General features: G+C 35.8%; 1 protein-coding gene across 2 annotated transcripts in view; it reads right to left on the bottom strand.

Moving 5' to 3' along the window:
• Positions 1 to 836: 836 nt before the first annotated feature.
• The window catches only part of MAP3K21 (mitogen-activated protein kinase kinase kinase 21), a 48,161-nt gene continuing 24,400 nt past the window's right edge, over positions 837 to 24,597 (bottom strand). For both annotated transcript variants that reach the window (XM_039379547.1, XM_027750521.2), the window contains exons 2-10: positions 23,632 to 23,812; positions 18,578 to 18,726; positions 17,649 to 17,824; positions 13,245 to 13,485; positions 11,258 to 11,380; positions 7,896 to 8,046; positions 6,755 to 6,849; positions 4,641 to 5,426; positions 837 to 4,113 (exon numbers count right to left, since the gene is read on the bottom strand). In XM_039379547.1, coding sequence (XP_039235481.1) covers positions 3,689 to 4,113; positions 4,641 to 5,426; positions 6,755 to 6,849; positions 7,896 to 8,046; positions 11,258 to 11,380; positions 13,245 to 13,485; positions 17,649 to 17,824; positions 18,578 to 18,726; positions 23,632 to 23,812 — 2,327 coding nt within the window. In that variant the 3' untranslated portion in view covers positions 837 to 3,688. The remainder of the gene's footprint in view (positions 4,114 to 4,640; positions 5,427 to 6,754; positions 6,850 to 7,895; positions 8,047 to 11,257; positions 11,381 to 13,244; positions 13,486 to 17,648; positions 17,825 to 18,577; positions 18,727 to 23,631; positions 23,813 to 24,597) is intronic.

Genomic DNA, 24,597 nt, shown 5'->3' with positions numbered 1-24,597 from the left:
TATAACTCTGTGTATAAAAATAAACTGCCTCTGCAGTTTGTCTTATAATCTGTGCTCAATACTGACACTCACAGGCCATCTAAATATTTGTTATGTAGCCAGCCTCACTGAAAGTTCTGCATAGGCATGTCTTTATAAGACTGGGCTTGCAACCTTATAAATTCAATATATCATTCAATATAATTTCATTTGAATTTCACTGCACTGCTAGAGGCTTGGCTGTATCTTGCCTGTTGCTGCTGGGCAAATGGATACTTCCTCTTCCAAAATGAAAGATGGGCTAATTCACTCATGCCATGATGCAGGAAGAGGGAAACTCACAAAGGAAGGTGCCAGAAAATATTATAAGGAAAATACTGCCTTCATTTGCCTAAAAAAACCCCAACAAACCCAAAATAACTAAAAAACCTCCAAAGTACCAAATCCCCCAAACAACCAACAGACCCTCCCAACAAAAACCCCACAACAGAAGGATGTTATGTCTTACCTGTATTCCCGATGTTAAATCAGATGCTGAGTTTATTTATATTCACTGCTCTATCTCCTCTAAGACACCCAGCCAACATTGTAAAAGGCATCAAAAGACATACTATGGTCACATGAAAGAAAAAACGAGTTTATGCCATATGCTTCAGCCCACATCAAATGCAAGAAATTACGGGAATGTTCATGTTACTGTACTGGATAATTAATCTTAGAGTAACAATTACATTATAATGTTCCAAGAACAGGCTGGCCAGAGTTTATAGCTCCTGGTTATTCACCAGAGAACTCCTTTGTATGTGTTAAGAAAGCATTAAAATATATTTTTCAAGAAAACTCAGGTCACTTTGCAATACAGTAGCTACAAAACATTTATTTTTTAAATAAAAACATTTAAATCATCAGGTTTTGTAAAACAGAATATCAAGTGTTTATCTTAATCTTTGTAGTGTAAGCACCTTGAGTTTTATGCTAAAACAATCAACATAAATTATTATTTGGTCAGGCTATTAACCTACGTCGAAATAAATATCCTTTTAACCAAGACAGTTCACTTAATGCATACCAGATTCCGATAACTTTACAGAAAGTTTCTCTGGTGACAAGTGAAATACAGACTGTGCTACCATGATTGAAATAATTTTTTTCTTTTTGTCTTTTTAATTACAGTGAAGACTGGCCTATAATTTTAAACTATAAAAAAAACAATTATAAAGCACTACAGACTATAGCTTAAAAAAATTGCATCACATCAGAGAAATATTTGAGATGGCTTACCTAAACTGTCTCAGAACAACAGGTGGAATACAAACTCTTAAAAACTTTACTTAGAACGCACTGGGCTGGCCATATCACATGTCCCAGTCTTCCCAATCTTATGGGAAATTATCCACTGAACAGGAATAGAAATCTTCGTTCAATTGCAAGAGAGATAAGCCACTAATAAGTGAAAACGATATAACTCAAAGGGGTTTTTATGCTGATGCTATTGATTACAAAACATGGGGTGCAAAATTCAACACTTAAAATTATACAAACCTTAAAAATACAGAACAGAACTTAACAGAAGTTTAGAAGTCAAAATACTTCAGCACCTGAGATTTTCCTGTAGAAAGCCAAACAAAGATACTTTCTTCAGAAACATGTAATACAATCAGCTCATTTTCTCTCCGTATTACACAGGAATATTTGATCAAGCAAGAGTTGAAATATACATAATGCTCCAAAATTCTAATTAAGCCTTGACGGTATATCTGCTATCAAGCTATACTTTTAAAATCTGATTCACAATTTTATTTTAGAAAAATATTTTGTCTTAAAACTGGAATAGACAATCTATGAAAGTGTTCTGGCGAAATTTAAGTTTAAAGGAAAGACAAGAACAGTATGTGACTTGAATCATGTTAACGAACAACTAAGAATACTGAAACAGAAACAGGTTTGAACAAAATGTAGTAACTTAATAATCTGTCATGCAAGCATTTAGATTTAGAGACAACTAGTGGTTTTGTCTTTACTTTAGGTAAACTAATACTTAAAGAAATCCTTTTCTATTTTCAGTTTCAGAGCCGGAAAGTTGCATTTTCTGCATTCTGCTCTGTGTGATTAAGCCTTCATGATTTTGTTTGTATAACTGTGTGTCATCCTCAAGGTAGACACAATACTGCATACTAGTCTTAGAACACAAAATTTCTTTTTTAATCTCTTGGTTTTGAAGCTTTAAGCAATTGTGTATTCTATTCAACAACTAAGCTCCCATACAGCAGAGCAAAGGAGAAGAAAACATTTCAAACAAAGGTCTTAACAAAACAGTATTCTGATGAGAACATAGTAGTTTTAATTGAACATTATCTAATTTTATTTATGAAAACTATTTAAATGTCAAATGATCTGCAAAATTAAAACTTCAAATACTGGAAAATGAGGGACTGTTCCTTCAATTCTAAAAATGCTTTCATCACGGAAAGGATACTATACATTTGGTTTTATTTAATCATTCACTTAGTGATACTATAAAAAATTAAACTACCAGTGTTATCAAGGCTAAAAGTTCCTCCCCCCACAATTAACTACTTGGAATTTTCTGGAACCTTTCTATCACTGAAAACCAGTCAAGCACATCTGTTTTTGTCCTTTGATTCCTAAATGAGTAAGCAGGCACTCAGTAGTACCTTAGGAAGAAAAGCTACAGAGATTATACTGAAAGATTTCATAATAAATTATAGCAGTTTTAAAATTAAGTGCAATAAAATGCACCATTGGCTCACTTAAAACCAATTATTCTTAAAACCCACCATCTTTCTTTAATACAAGGTGCAGCAGAGTTTAAAAAACAAGAAGGTGGGAAAACCCCTCCACCACAAACAAAAAATTCAAACCCAAGAATATTGCTTTCAGTGCAAACACTGTAGTCTTCAAAAGGTTAAGAGTACAAATATTTACGTTCCAGTGTATCCTTACCTACAAGGAATGTTGTTTCACATTACAAAGTATGTCAAATACCTTTACTCCAATCACAATACTAAAGTTTACTCTCTCAGATCGATATGACGGCTGAAACCGAAATGTTTATATAAGCAGTGTAACTTTCTGGAGAAACTAATGAACATAGTTGAAAGTTTTCCCAAAAACCAAGGGCAAAGACTGCAAATTCAGCTGCTGGTCCTCAACCAATTTCAGTATCAAATACCAACATGTAACCACCTCCCTAATGCACGGTGAACAGAGCCTCCTGTACCAGCACCTTAAATCCGCTGTACCTCTCCCTAAATCTACAGGCCACAGAGGCAAGCTGCAGACAACCACTTCTTAGGTGAAACTCTTCTTCACAGAAGAGTTGGTTTTATGTCATTTGTTTTTTCCATGTGCAAGACTTAAAATTCTAGCAAAACTTTTCAAACCTAAAGAAAACTTCTGTCACACTGCAGAGGGAGGTGGGCATGTTATTTTAGTTATTCAAAATAGACTTATGAAGTTCACCTAGAATACTCCTTTTGCAGCACTGTGCTTTTAGAGTAACTAGGTGGGATTCCAAGGAACATTTGAAAAAGGCACCTACTACACTTACTTAATTAGATGCCCCTTTTAATAATTTTGGTACTATTTGTCACAGTACATCAGAAAACAGCAGCACAAAGCGTTACACAGACAGGAATTTCATATTTGTTCCCCTTTAAGAAGCAAACATTTTTAAAATGAAAGGCACTCATGACAGAAACTCTCTCTCCAGTTCATATATAGATGGCCGACAAGTTTTGCTCTTCATTCTACATAAAGGCACAGTACAGTCTCTGTTTTGACCTTCCACATCAATATCAAGTAATGAGGGCATGTCACAGTTAGTTCTTTCCTCCGTATCTGGCAAGAAGTTAACATCTGGATCTACATTGCCCTCTAAACATTCAGAGTCTTTAGAGTTTGGTTTAATAATACGTGGAATAATCTGCCAGGGATCGATTTTACTTCTTAGAGAAGAAGGTCGAGGCCTTGATACAATATTGACAGCACTTTGCTTTTCAGTTGGAACACCACTGTGATTGCTTCTTTGTTGCAGAGACGGAGAGCGTAGAGCTCCAGTAACTGATAGAACTGGTAGTCTGGAGACATCATTGGTTGAAGCAACTCCATTAGCTAGGGGAAAGAAAGTACAAAAATAAAAACGCCAATTTAAACTATGTGACTACTTGGATTCTTTGCCATTTGTAAAACTGGGTTGTCATAAACACTAGTAGCTTTTTTCTCCCCAACAGAAAAGTTAAGATGCTTGTACATTTTTGGGAAATCTCCTAGGACAAGACCAGCAGCACTCAAGTAACATGTTTGCATCTATGCTCTCTGCTACTGGTCATCACAATTTATTTTTTATTGCTACAAAAGAGATGTACAGAGAAAGCATTAGCTACTCAGCCACTGGCTGGACATTAATACTGGAATAAAGCCCCATGAATTCATCCAGTTATTATGAGGAATTACACATGCAGAGAGTACCATAAAGGATGTTACATTTAAGCCATCACAGAACACCGGTATGGAAATTTAGAACGTCTTTTCAAAAATTCATTGATCATGAACTTAGTCAGATTTAAAGACTTTATTTTGGGCTTAAATTTTTATCAACAGCTTGACTTAAGGATTCATGGAAGTTCTTAATTACGCACCTGTGGTCTGAAAACGGTTCCCATCTGATAAGGTTCGTCTGTGACCCAACACACTTAACTTTGTGGAGGAATCTTTTGGCACGTTTTGAGATTCTTGTTTCAGACCAAGATTAAAAGGCTGATTTTTCAATTGTGTAGAAACTGTGTTGGGAGCCAGCTGTATCCTCTGTTCTCTCTTACTTTCAGAAGTTTGAGATGAAAAGACATCAGTGGAACTACATCGACCACAATCACCAAGCACAGTACTTACAAAAGCATCTTCACTGTCAGACTGAAGTAGGCATTTTGTGGAAATGGAGGGCATAGAGAGAAGATTTACAGTATTTGCAGTTGAATTTAGAGATGGAATACTTGTTTCCTCTTTCTTGGACTGCAGTCGTGTAGGGCTGGCACTCCTGCGAAATTTTGAAGCACGCTGAAATATTCCATCACGCTTCTTCTTCTCATCTTTAGGCAAGAGTTCATCTGGACCCTGCGATTTGTTCAGCTCTCTGATATCTAAGCCCAGGGCAACAGATGCAAGGAGGACAGCACACCCATACAGCACTGAATCAGTCTTCTTTTTGTGCAGTGTCCTGCTCAGACTGTTTGTAGGTGTCATTTGAGGAGTACTATTTGTAGAACTAGCAGAGGTTCCTTCTTCAAAGCTCTCATGTTCTACTGTATTCTCTCCCTGATCATCTTTCCAAAGAGGTAGATTAATGTAGGCCTGATTGGGCAACTTAATTGGCTTTGGTCTTTTACTGTCCAAAACTTCAGGGATAAGTTTCTTATCAGTACAGACACCTGTAAAACATCACAGTAACCGTTAAGATTGCAATTCACCTCTTTTGGTATTGCACGTTTGCATATGTGCATCATTATTGCCTTTCAGTTGCACAAGTATTAATCTTGAGGGATACTGTACAGCTCAGACTCACATTGTGACATTCAGAAATACATCCTATGCCTAAACTACTTCGTGTTTGCAACACTTTGGTAGTGCTTTTCCAATAACACAGAAAAGCACTTCTGTGCATGGATTACAGAGAATTATTTTACTATACATGAACTGCCAGGTAAGATCTAGAATACATTCTTTACAGCACTTTCAATTAAGCCGCATTCCAAAACCCAGTGTGTTACTAGAAATTTTTCCAATTAATTCATTAGGTCTTGTGGTCCAGAGTAAAATGTATACCAAAATATTTGAAATTCAAATATACAAACTTTGTATGAGGGGGTTTAGTAGTAAGCTAATAAATCTATAAAATTACTATTTGTGAAGGCTTAATTTATACTCCTCTACCAGTATACAGGAAGATGAAAATGTGTTTTTCCAGTGGTGTCCAAGCAGCTTACCATTTCCTTTTCCTGGTATAAATCCAGCTGTGCTGGTATGGACACCAAGTTATATCACAGGTTTTTCCCCTGACACTGGTAACTTAATTTTCTCAGATAAGAGAATCTGTAGCATAGGAAGTACGTGTAAATTTGAAAATTATTATGAATATTGTATAGCCACAGCACATTATAGCAATGGACATAAAAAGCAACATGCAGCTATTATGTTCCTGATACTAAGAAGCTTAAGTATGTTTTTCCTTCTGATTTTAACTGTAAATAGCCAAATGTTGCCTAAACAACTTTAGGATTTGAAATCTATATATTCTTTCTTGAAAATGTAGAGAACAGGTCTCCTTCAAAAAAAGAGGGAACTAATATCACGGAATACATCACAGCTAACAGGTTTTTAAAGAACTACGCATTTTTTCAACTACTATGCAGAGCCCAGTAAGAATATCATTATTGATCATTTAAATTTCAAGACAATTACTGATTTAGATTCTTTTAAAAAGAAATGAGGAAATGATGACTGCAGACCTCATATACAGATCAGCCTGCAACTCAAAAACGTGGAAAAAAATCTCTATGTGGTACTGCTCACAGACTATGTATTTTCTTAGCTATCAATGATGGAAATATAAAGATGCTAACACTTGCAATTTTTATAGATCTACTCTTCTAATAATCTCCATAATCCTTGAGGAGTTCAAGCAATACAATTTATAAAACTAGAGGTAAAGTTTATGCCATTATATAGCAACTTTAACTTTTTCAAAGATAGGTCTTACCTTGGTCCACAAAGAGTGAAGCTAAGGGAACACCCTTCTGATTTTTCATTAAAATGGTTGACCAAGGATTGCTGCCATCTGAAAGGGGTCTTACTCTGCAATAACAATAGTTATTTTGACATTAGAGAAGATACCACGCTTACATATACTTCGTGAGAGAATTACTCTTTCTTTTCAAACTATAAACATGTAGGACATCACTTGAAAACAGTAATGCTTTCCAAAGATAAAAAGGAAGTATGCAGTAGCATAGATTCATATGATTATAAATGCATACATGCTTTATGTCAGATATTCCTTACATGATGAAAATTGCATGCCTAAAAAGAAAGGCAATGAAAACTGGGCCTTGACTACCTATTGAACAATGCAAGTTGGAGAAAACCTGGACAAGAGTTTCATTGTGTCAAAGAAATGATGTGAATATTGGAAGTTTATTAAACATAGTGACTTTAAAGCAAACAAAAATATTATAAAGCCAGTTTCAATAGATGGTCTGGAACCAACTCCTGACACAAGTAAATGAGTGGATGTCCTTGCCAAGAAAAAAAAAAGGCATTATTTATAATTGTATATACTAGAAGAAATAAGGAAAAGGACTTCTTACTTCAGGAAAGCTGCTTACCTCTAGTTTTGAGCCACTGGAAAAAATAATCTGAGAGTAAAGGTGTTCAACTGATTTTCAGAGCCCTTTCACCCTCTTTTTGTCAGCATAAATGATGCTGCCTGTGTGAATTGTCCCTTACATATGCCAAGTCAGTCAGTCATATTTAATCATATTGAAAGGGCCCACTGGGGTCCATGCTTGCAGTTCCTCAAGTTAATGTAAGGAAGGGAGAGAGACAGGCCATGAATGTCAGGTATGCATTAGTAGCCCAGCATCTCAGAATGTTCCAAATCTCAAAACACAGAGACAAAGGGTAATAGATAAGAGTCACTAAAATTTTAAGATAAGTAGGCATTTTATCTTCAAGTCTAAGTGGGGGAGCTCCTCATTATTAATGTAGTTTCTAAATTAATAGGTAAGAGTTTTCGCTGTAACCAGAGAATGCAGAACTTCTCACACTCACTACCTATGCCAGTGATTCAGTTACCAAGAATGTTTCAGTATGATCAAACAAACAAAATGTAGTAGACATACTTGTCCTTACAATCTGCACGATCCTTTGTTTGAACTGAACTTGGTCCCCATGTACAACCTTTCTTTTTAAAACTTCTCTTCACATCTTCAAACTCTTCTTGGTGATAAGTTGTGCTCCTTCCCCAAGTTCTGTTGCTTTCATCTGAAGTTACTAGAGATTGGATTTAAAAACACAAACAAAGCCCACACACATAAATAATATTTCTAAAATCAAAATATTGTGACAGAACTGAATATTTTCTCCACTGCAAAACCATTTCGGCACAGTAACAGACAAAGGAGTAGGGAAAAAAAAAAGAGATTTTTTTCTTATACAAAAACCACCACACAAACTGCACTGATCCAAAAAGATGAGCAAGCAAGAAAAGTAATTTATGAGCTGACAAGAGACCCAGATTAAAGATAAAGCAGCAAAGCAATCATATTTTCCATGCTTCTTTTAACTGAGAACCTCATATTTAGATAATTCAGACGAGTGAGTTAGACTGAGCACTTAAATTACAACGAAGAAAACGTATACTGTGGAACAATTGGTATCGAGTGATACAGAATATTCCAATTCTGACCATGATTAACATTTTCTTTCTCACTACACCGAAACAAATTATACTTTTAAAATGTCTAACCTCCATTAAATGCTTAGTCTGTCACTGTCTCAACTGATAAATTAAACAGAACCAGCACCTTTAAAACATAATGAAATCTTGCCTTTTTTCACAACCCCACTGGGAAGTTCATATTCACTTGTGATATCTACATCTTGCTGGTACACATATACACTGTTTCTTCGGCCATTAGCTGTGTTTGTATCTGTTTTGGGAATCACTGAGGAAAAATTAAGAGAACTTAGTAGAGATCTTAGTCAAGTTGATTTCAGAAATGGAACTGTTTCCCTCATATTTTTATCTTTGGGTCGTAAAGCCTGGATCTATAAAGGCATTAAGCATTCTTCTGATGGTGGGGTTTTACTGTAGGGTTTAAAGGATTCTCTTCCTAGGACCAGACCTGGGAAGGTAGATTTTCACATAGGACTGACTAACTGAAGCAGTAGCTTGCTATCAACCCGGTGTGCTTACAGCCCTGATGGAGAGACCTAAGACAAAAAGAATGTAGCCAGTTAAAACAGCATGATAAATGAGATGGCAGTCACATGTCCAGGGTTCTGCCACTCCTTCACTGCACAGCATTCTCTTCCTTCCTCACTGTACACTTCTCACTAGCACAGCTTACCCTACTGTAGCACAGCACTATACTTGCCTTCTTTACACTCCCATTTTCAACCACATTCCAGGACCTATGGAATATATATCTTAGTGGTTTTCCTCCTCTCTTCAAAACTCCTTTCAAAATCAGCAGAACTTGTTTTAATAACAAATTAACTAGATTTGTTTTTTAACTTAAAGAACTTCTTGATTTGAAAGCTAACTCATGACAAAGTGAAGCAGTCAAGTAACAAAGTTGTTATATATGCCTGTTCAAATCACCTGTATTTGAACAAGCCATCTTGAAACAAAGACACTTTGAAGTTAAATCAAGATAAAACATTATTGTGAGAAAGAGAATTTATTTTGCACAGGTGCAGATGGGTGTGGAAGCTAAATTGTTTCAGCTAGATACTCCTGAGAGATCTGATAAGCTTTCAGGTAAAACCTAGGGATCCAAACTCAGAAGCAGACATGAGCTTCTGTTAAAGGAGAGCCTTTATGTTGTCCAGTATATTCAAGTCCTATAAATACAAATGCCTGCTCAAATAAAAAAAAAAATCCCCAGTGACACTTAGCACACATGCAAGTAGTGGCATTGCTATAGCTTACACAAGGCTATGCATTAAAAAAAACAACAAAAAACCAAAAAAACCAAAACCAAAAAAAACAAAGAAAAAAAACACCAAAGAAAACTCAAGAATCATGCCAATACCTGACACTTTCTTCATTTCCAAGCATTTCCTTGCAGAGCAAGAAGAATCAAAGATAAAATGAGACAGTCTAGTTTATACGTAATTATGACATTTTACTAATAAAAGCCTTTCTTATCTTTCTGCAATAAATAAATAAGCAACCAGAAAAATCTATTACACTGTTTGAGGCCATGAAACCATTGACAACACAGATACCGTGTTAGCTAACTTCTGAAAAAGACTTTACTTAATTTTCCTTCCATCTCAAATTTTCATTAAGAAAAGAAAGACAGGGTTTGTCCACCTCTCTCCTTCATCCACAACACATGGGTATTAATGGTCTAAGCCCAATGAACTGTATCTGTTATAGTTCAAACAAATAAGGAAGTTACTGCCAGAAATCACTTTAGACATTAATAACCAAAAGGATTTCATAAGGCAGAGGCGTTTCATAGGAGATGACAGATCTGATTTCTATCCAAACTTTAAACAAAGTTTCAGGCTGGTTTAAAAATCAATCAATCAATCAATCAATCAATCTTTAAAGTAGTTACAGAACAGTATGTAGAAAAAAAATCTTCACGCATTCTGATTTCCCCTTCTCCTTATTTACATTTGACAAAGTCAGATTCTGAAGTAATTTCCCTCACAGGTGACTACATCTGCAAGAGAAGAGGGCCACCATCCACAAGCAATCAGCTGGAACAGGTTCCACTGATTTCATAAAGACAGGGAAGCTCAAGGCATTCCTTGCTGAATACGGATAATTAGACAATCTACTTTGCACAAGAGATCAGACAGCACAAATGCAAGCAGTGAATCCCATAGGAACTGTTTTCTGTCTCTACCTCTGTCATTCCCAAATATATATACATGCTTCACTATAACAATATTATCAGTTTTCTTCCATATTCATGGTACGTGAGCATGAACATACCTTCCCTTCTGTCAACAGTATACATAATTATGTAGACCTACAAACGTACCCACAATTTTATTTTTGTTTTCAAAAAATCTAAAGCAAGATTTCTTCTGTTTTTGTACCTGCTTAAAGCTTGCTTCTCTTTCAACATAAAGTTAGGTTATTCCTTTACTCTCTGAACCTTTCTTTTCCTTTATCGACTCCAATACCTAATAAAAAACTTCTTTCCCATTTTACTTGGGATCTAAATATGATGCTTTGCCTTTTGTCATAAATTTATGTCATTGTTTTATCCCAGTAGTTTACAAATTAGTTCCTGAAGTAATTAAGATATGATTTGAAGCATTCACAATCATTTAGAATTACCGAAAATTATTTAGCATTTTAACAAGATCATCCTCCCTTTCAAAGAAGTTACAATTGTTAGAACAAATTAAGGGATGTGGAAATCAGACAGAAATCTGCCTGGAATCTGATACTACTACCAGCATTTCAGTAAGTATATGGAACATTCTCTATTAGATCAAATGCATGGAGACTTACATTGTATAGCTCGAAGACGAGGAATTATTGTGGGGCTACTTGATGGACTAGAGCTGTTACTGTTGAAACTCCTCCTCTTATCCAGATTGGGGGATGCTTGCACTGTTATTTTGTGCTGGAAATCTGTAAGAGAGTAAAGCAAATCAGTTTTAATGTTCTGAATAAAAAACTCTCCAGAAGAATAAAGCAAAGTTATATAATAAAGTAGACTTGACCGTATAAGAGATATTCATATTAAAATCACTGAAAAACTCTAACTCTTATTGTAACAATTTAGATATTGAGTCAAACAGGCAGGATTTCACACCTTTATGTGATAAGTTTGCAATAACATCAACAAAAGCAAGTAGGTCCAAGAGGACCCAATCTGAGACACATCTACACCACAAGCTTTTATTCATTCCTGTTGGCTGTCACAAGGGCAAAGAAAAATCTCAGTATTTCATCTCAAATCAATCAATATTCAGGGCAATTAGATTAGCCTTATTTTTTTAACATGTAATCCATATACACCATAAAAAAAGCCTTAACAAAGAAATCTCATCTATTCACCTGTCAGAAAAACATGACAGCAAACTACAGAATTACAGATATTTATAGCAAAGTAGTAAAAAAACCCAACTAACAAATATTGATGAGTAGGAAAAAATTTGTGAAATGAAATTTGACAATATGCCCCTCTCCAATCCCCATCATCAGTGCAATTATAGTGTACACTATTCTTATAATAGAACTGTCTCGAGGATAAGTTCATCTGAATGTTCTTGCTAACAAGTAGCTAAGTGGTATTCTGAATGAAACTGTTCATTTTATCACTTTTTGAAATTAAATATAAGCAGAACTGGGAACAAAGCACCAAGTATTTAGTTTAAGCTTGTGATCGAGCACAAACCTATTTAATATGTTTGTCTCTGAGACTGTAGGGTGATTTTTATCTTATTTGCTCTTATTTTTAAAGTAAGGAAAAATAAATTTATTTCACTTGTGCTGAAATAGTACTCTAAATGTACTTACTGCCCTCTTTGTCTCTTTCCACCTACCAGACAGCTATGATTTGGTCAGACGTGTGTTAGCACAGCATGAAGTTCTCACCGCATTTGTAATAAACTGACAGACTTGACCTGGAAGCCACTGAAAGAAAGCCCATCAACACCAGGATGCTGGTACCACTAATGAAGGCTTTCCAATCATTGGTGAAACCATGAATTTGCATAGTGCTGTTTTGTGGCAACGTTAAAATGGCACCACTAAACCAGCACCACTAAACTAAAAGAACTAAAAGTACAAAACTAAAAGGACCTAACTTGCTACAAACATGTCTCCTTTGCAAAGGGGACATTGTAATGCATTCATGGGTGGAATAAAATGCTCTAACATTCAAATTATACCATATTTATATTCTGAAATAATTTTCTGCTGCTATCAGAGTGTTTTCTTGCAAGAAATGAGGCACTGAAGATTGTAACTGCTGTGTCATATTAGTGACTGCAATAAGCATGCAATTTGAACATACTGCACCTGTACCCCCAGCCTTTATAAAATACTGTTTTTCTGCTCAGTATTTCCAAGTTAGGGCAAACAGCACTAATATTTGATCATGTTAGAAAGTTCTGGCACATATTAAAGAGGTACTTTTCTGTCTGCACAGACACAATGATAACGAAAAGCAAAACTTTGAAACAGTCTTAAATCATGTAACTCCCATGCTAGTAACCTTTCTCTCCAGATACGCTGGACTATTAGCTGAATCAGGTGAAAGCTTCTTCCAGCTAAAATGAGGACTACTCCATGAGAATATGATATGTGAAAGTTGTTTCCTTGGGGAGAGCGAGCTATACAATTCTTACCAAATCTTTTTATGTATTTATGGTAGAAGGACCTGGCAACAAATTAAAATAGTAGCCAGCACGGAAAACGTGAACCATGGAACTGAAGCCCGCATATTTAATTGTTACATGTATTGCGAACTCTAAGAAAAATGGCAAACCTGAAGGCAAACTAATTCTGTGTCCATCTTTAAGTTTCAACCGGCTTCTTTTAAACTTCCCCTTCCTCTTCTTTACATTTGGTTTCTCTTGATTTAACTGGAATATCATGATATTGAGCTCACGCTCCAGTACATCGATCTCACGTTCTGCTAACTGTTGCTCACGGCGCTTCAGTAATTCTTCTTGAGATTTTTGCTGAAGAGCTGCTCTTGTCAACTCCTCTTCTCGTGATCGAAGCTCCTGAAGGTAAGATCCACAAAGTGAAACTAAGTAATAATATAAAACTAAGTATAATATAAAAGTGCACAGTAGGTTTTATTTCCTGTTTTATTTTCATGATGCACATGTAACATGCACATACGACCTTCTGATAGTCCTCCATTCTGAATAAGCCAAGATTCTATATTCAGAATCAAGCATTATACAGATTTCCTTATAACTTGAGTCACTTTACTTAAGGCAGATAAGCAGTGGCAATGTGGACAGCACATGCAATCAAAGATTATCAGTTTACAGCCTAGCAGAAAATTTTCTCCAAGTATTTCACATCAGAAACTATTGCATAGCATGAGGGCTGCTCCTAGATAGCTTCTATGCATTAACATAAAGCCAATGATCTGACAAATACACAAATTATTGCCTTTATCTTAAATTCTCTAACCTTTCCTGTTTTTCAGCCATGTATTAAGTAGCACTTTTCTATCTAGAACAGCAATCAGTATTACACTGAATGAGGATTAGTGTAATAGGATAAACTAAGTCATAAGACAGAAGACAGCTGTTTCTTAATTAAAATCCAGCAGGTATCTGCGACATCAAACAGCTACTAACCACTGAATTGCAACACAGACTCCCCAACCATCACACTCAAAATAGTTGTTCTTCTCTTTTCATTTTTTTTTTTTTGAAAAAGAAATGCTTTAGTAAGGAAGCTAGTTAATTTTTCAGGTTAAGTGAACACCCAAAGCGAAACAGCTGTAAACCTACCATCGTAAAATAATCTTATTCTTCAGTTTCCAAAATCTGTTAAAATACATTTGAAATTAAAGATCTTCCTAATTTTAGACCTTCCTTCACAGTACAGGGCAGGAAGCAGACTTACCCAGAAGTCTTGTACTCAGTATTGCTAATAGTACTGTAGTGAAAGTACTGGAAAAGAAGAACTAAATGTGACTTGTACCCCATGTTTCTCACCACATAAATTTTCCATATGCTTGTGTAAATTCTACCTGTATTTAAACTGAAATTCAATTCAAAGTAGAATACCATCATTTGAAATAAAGCTATGCTAAAAGTTCAGGATATCTAAGAATCTTATTTAAATTGAATTAACGCTGTCACTGTACAATTCTATAACTGTGGTGTTGCTTGGGATTCTTTGTTTGTTTGCCTTTGTTTTGTTTTGTTTTTATTTCAGAGTAGGCCGCCTACCTCTGCTCCCCAGTGTCCAGCAATGTTGCATGCCAGGAGAACTCCTTATTGCATACTGTGAAAGCAAAAACCCAAACTATGTTCCCTTTTTAACTCCTACTTTGCCTTGAATAAATTAATTCCTGAACTAACTACACTACTTCAGTGTTTTCAAATAAGGGGATGTTCAAATGTTCTTGCCAAAAAGACTACCGATGTCAAAAGACAGGTTGGCACTGAAGCAAACTGGTTCAGTGAGAAGGGTTGTTTTTTTTTACTTACAAATATAGCATACATACACTGCTTATGAGGGGTTTAAAATTTAATTGACATGAGTGACAAATTTCACGTGGTTTACTAATTTTGAGTGAGCTTGTTTCAACACAATATTTGGGAAAAAAAATTTAACTGACCCACTTAACATAGACTGTTTTGCTACAGGCAATTCTGTCTCTCTGAAATTCAAGGGAATCTGTCTTCATGCCAGCAAGTAAGGCTTTGAGTTGTGTTCTGTTTGGTTTGTTTTTTCTAAAGATATTTAAAAACTTAATTTAGAGACTGCTGCAAATCCTCACTTCCCTCCTCCTCCTGTACAGTCAAAATAGGACAACCTAAAACAAGGGTTGAAAGCAGAAGCTAAATGAATTCAAATTTAGAATAAAGGTACTTTTAGACTTGAAATAGAGAAGATTTTTATTACTTTATCAGTACAGTAATAAAAGTGCATTAGGAGACTGTTGATTTTCCATCTTTCACTGTCCTCAAATCCAGGTGCCATAAAACTCAGTAACTAGGCAAAAATTGAGAGCCTGAACTGAAACAGTAGACAGTATAGAAGAAGTGTTTCCTCACTGAGAGATTAAGTATTTACTCTTTTCAAAATAAACTAATTAAAAACACACTTACTGCAATTAGTTATGCAATGTTTCCACACCGCTCTACAATTAAAACACCCATTGTAAGGAAGCTAGAAAAGAATTCTATATTTAAGTTGCTCAAGAACATTTGTCAGAAGAAGATTGTGATCTCTTGGAGTGGGAGTTACCATCACCCATTTGCAGCAAGCCCTTGAGGAAATTCCTCCAGCTACAGAAGTTCCTCTTTTACAGGAGGAATGAGACTCCATGCAGAGGTTTTTTGTTTGTTTTATTATTATTATATAAATATTTGATAGACATTACTTTTCCCCTAGTAGCTGACAGCAAAATTGATACTGTGCCAAATTAAATAAGCCCGCACGCATGAAAACCTTGTGTAAGCCAAAGTTACGTGCTTTCATTCTTAAACAAGTTTACCTAATTAGGGTAGATGCCTCTGGAGATGCACTTACTTTGGCATATAAGAAGTAAATTTCATTTTATCTTTTCCCCTCCCTAATTAAGCTTAACTCACTTCTACACAAAAATATGACTCTCCTCCCAAATCTTTTCACTGGCTTATTTAACCCTAAACTTGATTTAGTCACATTTTCCTTTGATAGGCAATCTCATACTGGACTAATGCCTCCAGAAAAATAAAAAAACAAATAAAAAACCTGAATGAGAATGCCTGTTACAATTGCTCCCAGAGTAAAAAGAGGAAAATGGCTGACTGAGCTGTAGCTGGAGGGGCGGAAAAGAGAGTATGCTCTGTGGCAGGCTGTGGCAAGTGAACACAGTGACCCCACGGCAAGTAAAAAAGGAAGCCTCTACTCTCTGTAGAGGGACTATAACTCATCTGCAAAGGAAGAGATCTGACAGCTACTGAGGCACACAGCCCAGCTCTAGCACACTGTATGCCCAGTGCAGGCAGGACAGAGACTACAGAGGCAACACTTACCCAGTTCTGTGAACTGGAATGGAAGAAGGAAATGCAGAGGGTAGAAGAAACAGTAGATAGGAAGTGTGTACAATTATTATTAAAAATACTGAAATCTTAAGGGTAATCAATAAATTCTAACACCACATATGCTGATATTACAGTAGATAAGTAATGTCAGGCCCATCACTAGCCAACAGTCCTCAAACAGCCACTTGTGACACTTGAGGACAAGTGAAGGACAAAGGGTACAAAGAATGACTCACAAGATGAGAGCTTAGTTCTTGGTTTTGTCAAAGTTAAGCAGCTACATCTTTTATGAAGATTTCTTCACAAATCATGGCATCTCAATTATTGTCATCCTTGTCTATTACCACTTCATGAAAAATAATAGCAAATATATACTGGGCAATAAGTATACTGCAAAGAAGGAATCTGTTTCTACAGATTCTAGAAGTATTTTTAAGAGGGACTCAAGAGGACACCTGGCCTATTCCAACTGTTATCTTTATCAAGTTGTCTAAAGGAAAATATAAAACTTAGGGTAATTAAAACCAAGTTAAAGTAAGTAAAAGAGAGGGCAAAGAAAATTGACAGTGAGTACTCATTTAGCACAAATATATCATGATATGAGAGTATGGAAAGAACATCAGTGACAGAAATCTGAATTATAAACAATAGAAACTGGATTTGCTGATTCACGAATATGAGTTTGACCTTATTAATATCCGGCAAGAATGTGTCCCAAACTGCAACACTGAAAGACATCCATATTACCACCCTGTTCAGGAAGAAGAGAGATAAAAGTACTGTTCCGTTTTTGGAAAAGAAGCCACAGGATACAGTCATATAAGAGGATGAAAGGCTTTTTGTTCCCACAGCTGAGGAGAATGTTCGACAGCAGTTGAAAATTTGCAGTGGTTATAAAGATTAGCTAAGTGATAAATGCAACTGAAGTGATACATTCAAACATACATGAAAAAAACACATTTTAAAAAAGAGCCTAGAATGCCCCATCTACAACCTGTTTTCTTTGGGGAGACAGGTGTGGATATGATTCTTTTTCAACTGCCTGTATACTTGCATGAGTACATTGGTAAGCCACAACTCAGAAGTTCAAAACGGCTGTTATCACGTAAACATACATACACACATACCCTTCCTTCATTGCCATGCAATTGGAAAAATCAACTCACTTTTTCCTTGGTCCTCAATTCATTAAATATCTGCTGAATTTCCAATTTCCAGTCATCTTGCATGGAATGGAAAGACTCTTGAGGCATTTCAGTCATAACTGCCCCTTCGATGGCAGTAAGCTGTTCAAGAATTAAGGCAAACGATGGTCGGATATGAGGGTCCTGCTCCCAGCATTCTAGAATTTATCAAAATCCTGTCAGTTTTTAATAGTACAGAGAATTTTTTGAAGAACTACATGAATTTCAAGTTACTACTGCATTTCAATTTCTACTATGTTCCCTTTACCTGCAAGGTTTCCCTAGTTTCTTTTCAATTTACAGAGGTGACATCTACTACTCGTACTCAGAGGACTGCTTTTGTATGAAGTGTAAACTTTTTTTTCATCTCTATCTTTAGCATCTGAAACAGCAAATCTAGCAGTATTGCTCAGAAGGGTTACATATAAAAGGTAAAGAAATTCATTAAACACATGGAAATAGCCATTAGCAAGCAATGTTTATTTCTCTCTAAAAGATTTCCAAAACATTTTTGACACTCAAGAAGAAACAATGAGGAAAAATGGCATTTGCAATTCTTCCTCTTGGGATTTTAATGTTGATCTGGTATTAATCTGTAGTCTGTTCTGTAATTTGTGAAAATTAATGCAATTTCAGTGTAAAAGGAAACCTGTAAAAATCAGAGCAAAAACTGTACTCTATCAGTACTGAAGACCTTATATGCAACACAGTAATAACTGTACGACTTCCTCAGAAACACACCCAACTGTCTGTAACACCAGATTGCTGTGTAAAAAAACCACCAAAATAATTGGTACACAGCACATTATCAAATGAGGTATTTATTTTGCAACTCCATGACTATTACAAGCAAGGATACATACCCCCAAAATGTAAATATTTAAATACATAGGAAGAAACAACATAGATACCTTTCATTAGTTTTGCAAATGGTTCAGGGCACGTGGATGGAATGGGCAGAGTAAGTTTATTGACAGCAACTCCATAAGCCACAGCGAGGCCATCGATGCCACGGTAAGGAACTTCTCCTGTAAGCAGTTCCCACAGCAACACTCCGTAACTACAAAAGGTAATTTTTTTTAACAGTTATTTTCTGAATAAAAATGAGTAAACACATTGTTTACTCAAGAACAAACAAATAGCTGTCCAATCATGTACTGAAATTCATGAGGATTTCCGAGTCAAAGGCGAATGCCTTTAAGAGTCATCTCTACTTTTGTCATCTTACATCTTTCCACTAATAGCGATTAACCAAACTGGATGTGACTTCAGGACTGGCTCGTGCTCCCATTCAAAGTGTAAGCCTGAAGCCAAATCTATAGAAATGCTTGTATCACAAAAATCTGTCTAACAATCAGAAATCCGAATGACAGGAAAACAAGCAACCTTCTCCCCTCCAAAAAACAACCAACCAACTAACCAACCAAAACAAACAATAAAAACAAATCCTCAGCAGAGCATTCAGTCCTTTCCAAACATTTCACAACAATTTACCTAGATGTACATGTTTGTTTGTTTTAGTTTTTTAAATAATAGTAATAAAAACTACAGAAAACCCCCAGCTTTATTTGGAAGTCTGCATTTCTGATCCCCCTGTGTGTATATAAAGGCCGGCTAACTTGTCACTTCCCACTGAAGATGCAACGAGATTGAGAAATTATTTCACACACATCTAATTTCTCCATACCAGAGAAAAAAAACCTCAAAAAACCAAATAGAACAACATTGTTTCCAGTGAAAGCTGGTGGAATGAAGAAATCTTTTCTTAGTGTCAGGTACAGAAATCAAGAATTACAGGAATTCCTATTGCAGCAACAATAACCATAAGAATTTCTGCTACGCTCTTCACTTTAAAAGAGGAGCTGAGTGTTGCATTTACCTTCTTTGGGTTTGTATGCCAAACTCTTGGCTTATTCAAATGATCCAAGCCCCTGCAAAGGGGCTCTACAGCTCCTATTCCACCACCACTTAAATGGATATCTTTCACAGTCATTTTTGTGGAAGCAGGAACTACTCCTTTCAGAATCTAAGCCTAAAGTGGACTTTATGACTGGGTTTTGTTTTTTGTACGCCTCCTCCACCTCACTTCCCCTCCTCTCTTCTGGCCAGTGAACCACTAAGAGTAGAATAACGATACAAAGGACAACCTATTACTGCTTTTGAATAGTTATGTGAGCAGGCAAAGGGAAAAAAACTGAATACAAACTATTGCTCTTGCCCCTTCTCTCCAGATGTGCAAAGAAATCACATGCAAGTTTTGCAAGACCAGACTGAACTCTCCAACATGAGGAAAAATTTATACTGCACTGAGGAAATAAGGGCTATGTACCCCTCAGTACTCGATTTAGAGCAGTACAAGTAGAGCAGATGTGATAGGGAGGAGAACACACGCTTGTTAAGTTTTTCTATCACTCTCTGCTTAATGAGGAAAGTCAGTCAGCATTATACAAGACCTTCCAACATCACTTTAGTAAACAATAAAACAGCAAACTACACAGTATCAGCACAAATATCAGCAGTGCTTTATTATCTGTGGTCTGTTTGTCTAGGAATTTTTGTGTCTCACAAAATCTTATAAAACTAATGAATTTACAGTTCCAATACTTATTCAAAAGTGGAGGAAAATAGTCTGTACCTGTCTATAAAAGACAAAGGAATAAAAAAGTCTTATGGTTAATAATTTCCTCCTTATTTTTCTGGTCTAATCTCTGCATTTGCTTGTATACTTGAAGAAGGATAAAATAAAATAATGAATTCCAATTTGTTTTAAATTAGTGGTATTCTGACAAAAATGAATACAGTGTTTCCTGCAGTACACACGTATTTTATGCCTGATGGAGGAATACTGAACTAGAGCTCATTTTTGTGCCTAGAGAAAGAGTAAAAAATCTCTCAGCAAGCACAGACTATTCTAAATTCAAGGAATTCCCTTGTTCAGACTATTCTATACGTATTTTAGCATGAATTCTGAAGGTAAGCAGAACATTAAATTTAACTAAAAAGAAGTCACCTTTATAAAAAGTTGTGTCATACTATTAGCTTTAGTTGTATTTACAATTCAAGCCTTTAATCTTTAATAGTTCTCAACAGTGCAAATAAGGTGATTGTAAAGTTTTAAACAGACCAATACAGTAACAGCCTTTTAATGAAAGCAGTCTTAATATCAAGTACCAAGGGCCAGCATTATGGGGGAAAAGCTGTGAGGAGGAAGCCTCAACACATTATAGTCTTGCCATGCTGGAGTGTTTGGGAAGTACTAATCTTTATCTAGAACAACAACTACTTATTAACTCTCAATTACAGAAGTAGCTACTTTGTGTATTAAATTTCACACACAATTGTCCTGTGTATACAGTCACAGCTTCTAAGAAACAGCTCTTTTTTAAAGAACAAAAGCCATGTCCCTTTCCAATTTCAGCAAAAGGCCAAAAACACAGGCTTGAAATACACATTTTTAAACCACGAAAACTAATGCACTTTCAAAAATATGGTAAATATTTTCACTATTAAAATTATTTTCCTGCAGTCAAATGTGATTTAAGTCTTACTATATCTCATGCCAATGAACACTTGCTGGTTTTACATATTTCAAGAGAAGAAAATCTGAAGGTAAAGTTCTCAAAGTTTATTTTACTCTACAGTCCATCTTCTAGAGCAGTAAGCTCTGCTATATGAATCACTTCTAATTTATACAAATGTGCTAGGCAAAAACAGCTACAAATTCTGCTGTATAGTAAATGCTTCCCAGCTTTGCCCAGCTTGTCTTGTACAACCAAGACACATGTTACTGTAAAGACCACTGCTGAAGCACACCATCAGCACTTGGAAATCTGTGGGCATATCTGCACTTTCAGGCTCCATACACAAAACTAAGACCAATGTACCACTTAGAAGTGCATGATGACTGATGGAAAGGTAGGGCTAAAAAAGTAGAATTCTTGTTTGGGAATTTGGAAGTATATGCCAAAGAATAATAAATCCAGTAGTTAAAACTCTGGCTTGGAAAGCAAAAGGATACACGTGCAGGGCCTGGAAAGCACTAGTTCTGCTATCTAGGATGACACCTGAGAACATGCAGCCTGGAAGGCTCTGTATGAAAATACTCCCACAACATTTCCAAGCACTGGCAAATTCTGGAAGACTAGTTACAAGTGTGAGTAGCCTCAATTGCTCTTTTTTTTTTCTAATAAGAGGTCTGCAGATACCATTTGGAGGCTCAGAATTCGGTATGTGTAACTGAAGTTTAGATTTCTCTTGAAACATACTGTGTTCTTACGCTAGAGAGACCCATACTTAAATTGGTAACCTGAATACTTTTTAAAGCAAAAACCACTCTTGTAATCAGGGTATTCTTTACTTGCTTTTCTTTTCAAGAAAGAGTAAAGATAAGCAAAAGAATAGATCAAGGTGCAGTAAGCAGAAAATCTTTAGAAGCTAAGAAAGTATAAACTATACTGTAAAACGCAGCCTTTCTACTTAAAAACCTCTCCTGTTAGACTTCCATCATTGAACTAAATACTTACATTTTTACAAGAGAGGCGTGCAGAAGAGAAGGCGAAGAAGAGAAATACTGTAGGTTCCAAAAATGTAAACTAATGTTGCAGCAGAATATAAAATAATTGCACCAAAGCATACCCCCTCAGATACCTAAAATCACAGCAACAAGACTGGACAGGACCTGTAATTAAGCATGGAATACAGCTGATTAGGGAAACGCCTACACGCAACCTCCACCCCGCAAAAGAAAAAAAAATTAAAGAAAAAAGTAAGAATGGAAAAAAAAAAAAAAAATGAAGCAAAAGATGTTGCCCAACTGGGCATCAACTCAGACTGATGTAAAAAAAATTGGTTCCAGACAAATGAGCGTCACAAAACAGCAGTGCAGATACAGAATCATCCTGAGAATACCAGAAGTATTACTTCATGCTGCAGAATATCATGCATCTAAGCAAAACAGGACCCTATTTTTGAATAATACAACACAGAACATGTATAAGGCGGCATGAGGAAACAGATTGAATTCCTTCCCTCCTTCCCCAAATAGCTGCCTTGGATCCTTCAGACAAAACATATCAAAAAGAAAGGAAATACAGACTTTTCAGGGTGAGGCATAGCAGCTTGTAGAGCCTACTGTGCAATCCCTGCTTTTCTGTACTCACAAAACACAACTAAATTAAAGTTTAAATTACCCTTCTACAGTACATGTATCCCACACTACATCACTCAAAAATAGCATCATTAGTGAGAGCCATATTATTTATATTATCCACAATAACGTCTTTAACGAGAAATTCACAAATTTAACATAGGGCGTTTCCCATCTTCAAAATTAGAGAGCAAGTTAAAACAATTTGTGCTGAATACACTCTCCTCACTCCAGCTAGTGGAAGCAAAATCTCTATAAACGTAGAAGCTTAAACTTTTACACACAATCACATTCTGGAGTCCTAAAAACAGCACTAATTCAAGTTAACATTTGGCAAAGTTCTGGTTTGCAGCTTATTTTTATTTATCAGACATATAAGGTTGGTCCCATTCTTCAAGCAGTTTCAGAATTTTCAGACATCTGATATAAGGTAAACCTACCAATATGAGAACAATCACACATTAATATGGCAAAAGCATACAGTTGTTTATATTAAGAGTCCAGATAAATACTTGGGTATCTTAATCAACAGGTATTTTAAAGGCTTCTCTTAATGAGACCTTGCTTTAAAAAAAAAACCAACTTCTTTAATTTTCCCTTTCCCTCCTCCAACATGTAAGTAATGGATAATAAAAGATAGAAAAAATGAAGCAGATACTGAGAAATGCATTTGCTTCTTAGAAGAGCTAAACTTGCCATATGTTGAGACAGTAACCTAGCAAACCACAAAAAAAAATAAAAGAAACCACAAATCAAAATTCTCTCAAAAACCTCAACACAGTTCCAGCAAACAGGGTCTTCAACAGACAGACTTCTTACCTCCAAATATCACTTCCTTTAGAAAACATGGAGGACTTGATAACTTCTGGAGCCATCCATGCATAAGTCCCCGCTGCACTCATTTTGGTTGTTCTGTGCCACTCTCTAGCCAGACCGAAGTCTGTAATCTTCAGAGTTTTATTACAAATGTCATCATGTTCCATCTTCTCTAGCAACAAAACTGCAAAAGATTGAGTTTGTAAATTAATGCAGTGGCAAATAAAAAAATATCCATTCCTGTTATTAATTTCACATACAATTTGTACAGCACAGATAATTGTATACTTTAAATGTTGTGAAAATATTATTGCAATTTTTATAAGCATGAAAATTTTTTTTGGTAATTCTAAGCTATTTCTTGCTTTCATAGCTTAGAATACTTACAGTGTCATGAGTTCTTTATGCAACTGTGTGAACATATATTAAACTAGCATAAAAAAAATCCATGGGAGGTGTAAAGTAAATCACATAACTATAAGAAAGCCCAGAATCTTAATATCCCAAATGATGACAGGCTGTGAGAAAAGTATTCACTTTGCAACAAGATTCTGAAATAATAAAAAATACTAGCACTAGTAAACAAAAAACAAATGTAAAGAACTCTTATAAAAGACATAGAAAAAAAAATCAGGATACATTAGATCACTGTATAAAATCCATCCTTAATGCTGCACCCAATCCTGGCTCCCACTTATCTCAGGAAGTATACAACAGAACTGAAAGTGGCATGGAAAAGGACACAAGCAGGGTGTTCAAAACAATATCCACAGCTACAAGCCTTCCCCCAGGAAAAGAAACATTTGTGAACAAAATCTATACAACACCTACGTCATGAAGAAAATTATAGGTAATAATTGTTCACAGTTTCTCAATAGAAGAAATGGATGCCCATTGGGTAAAATTAGCGGATAAGAATCAAACACACGGCAGTCATTCATACAACATACAGGTAGGTGAACTTTGGAA

Source organism: Pipra filicauda, unplaced genomic scaffold, assembly GCF_003945595.2.
Source record: "Pipra filicauda isolate LSUMZ 115617 unplaced genomic scaffold, ASM394559v2 scaffold16_size7369187_pilon, whole genome shotgun sequence".
In the NCBI taxonomy this organism is placed as follows: domain Eukaryota; kingdom Metazoa; phylum Chordata; class Aves; order Passeriformes; family Pipridae; genus Pipra; species Pipra filicauda.
This window is presented reverse-complemented; position numbering and strand designations above follow the sequence as displayed.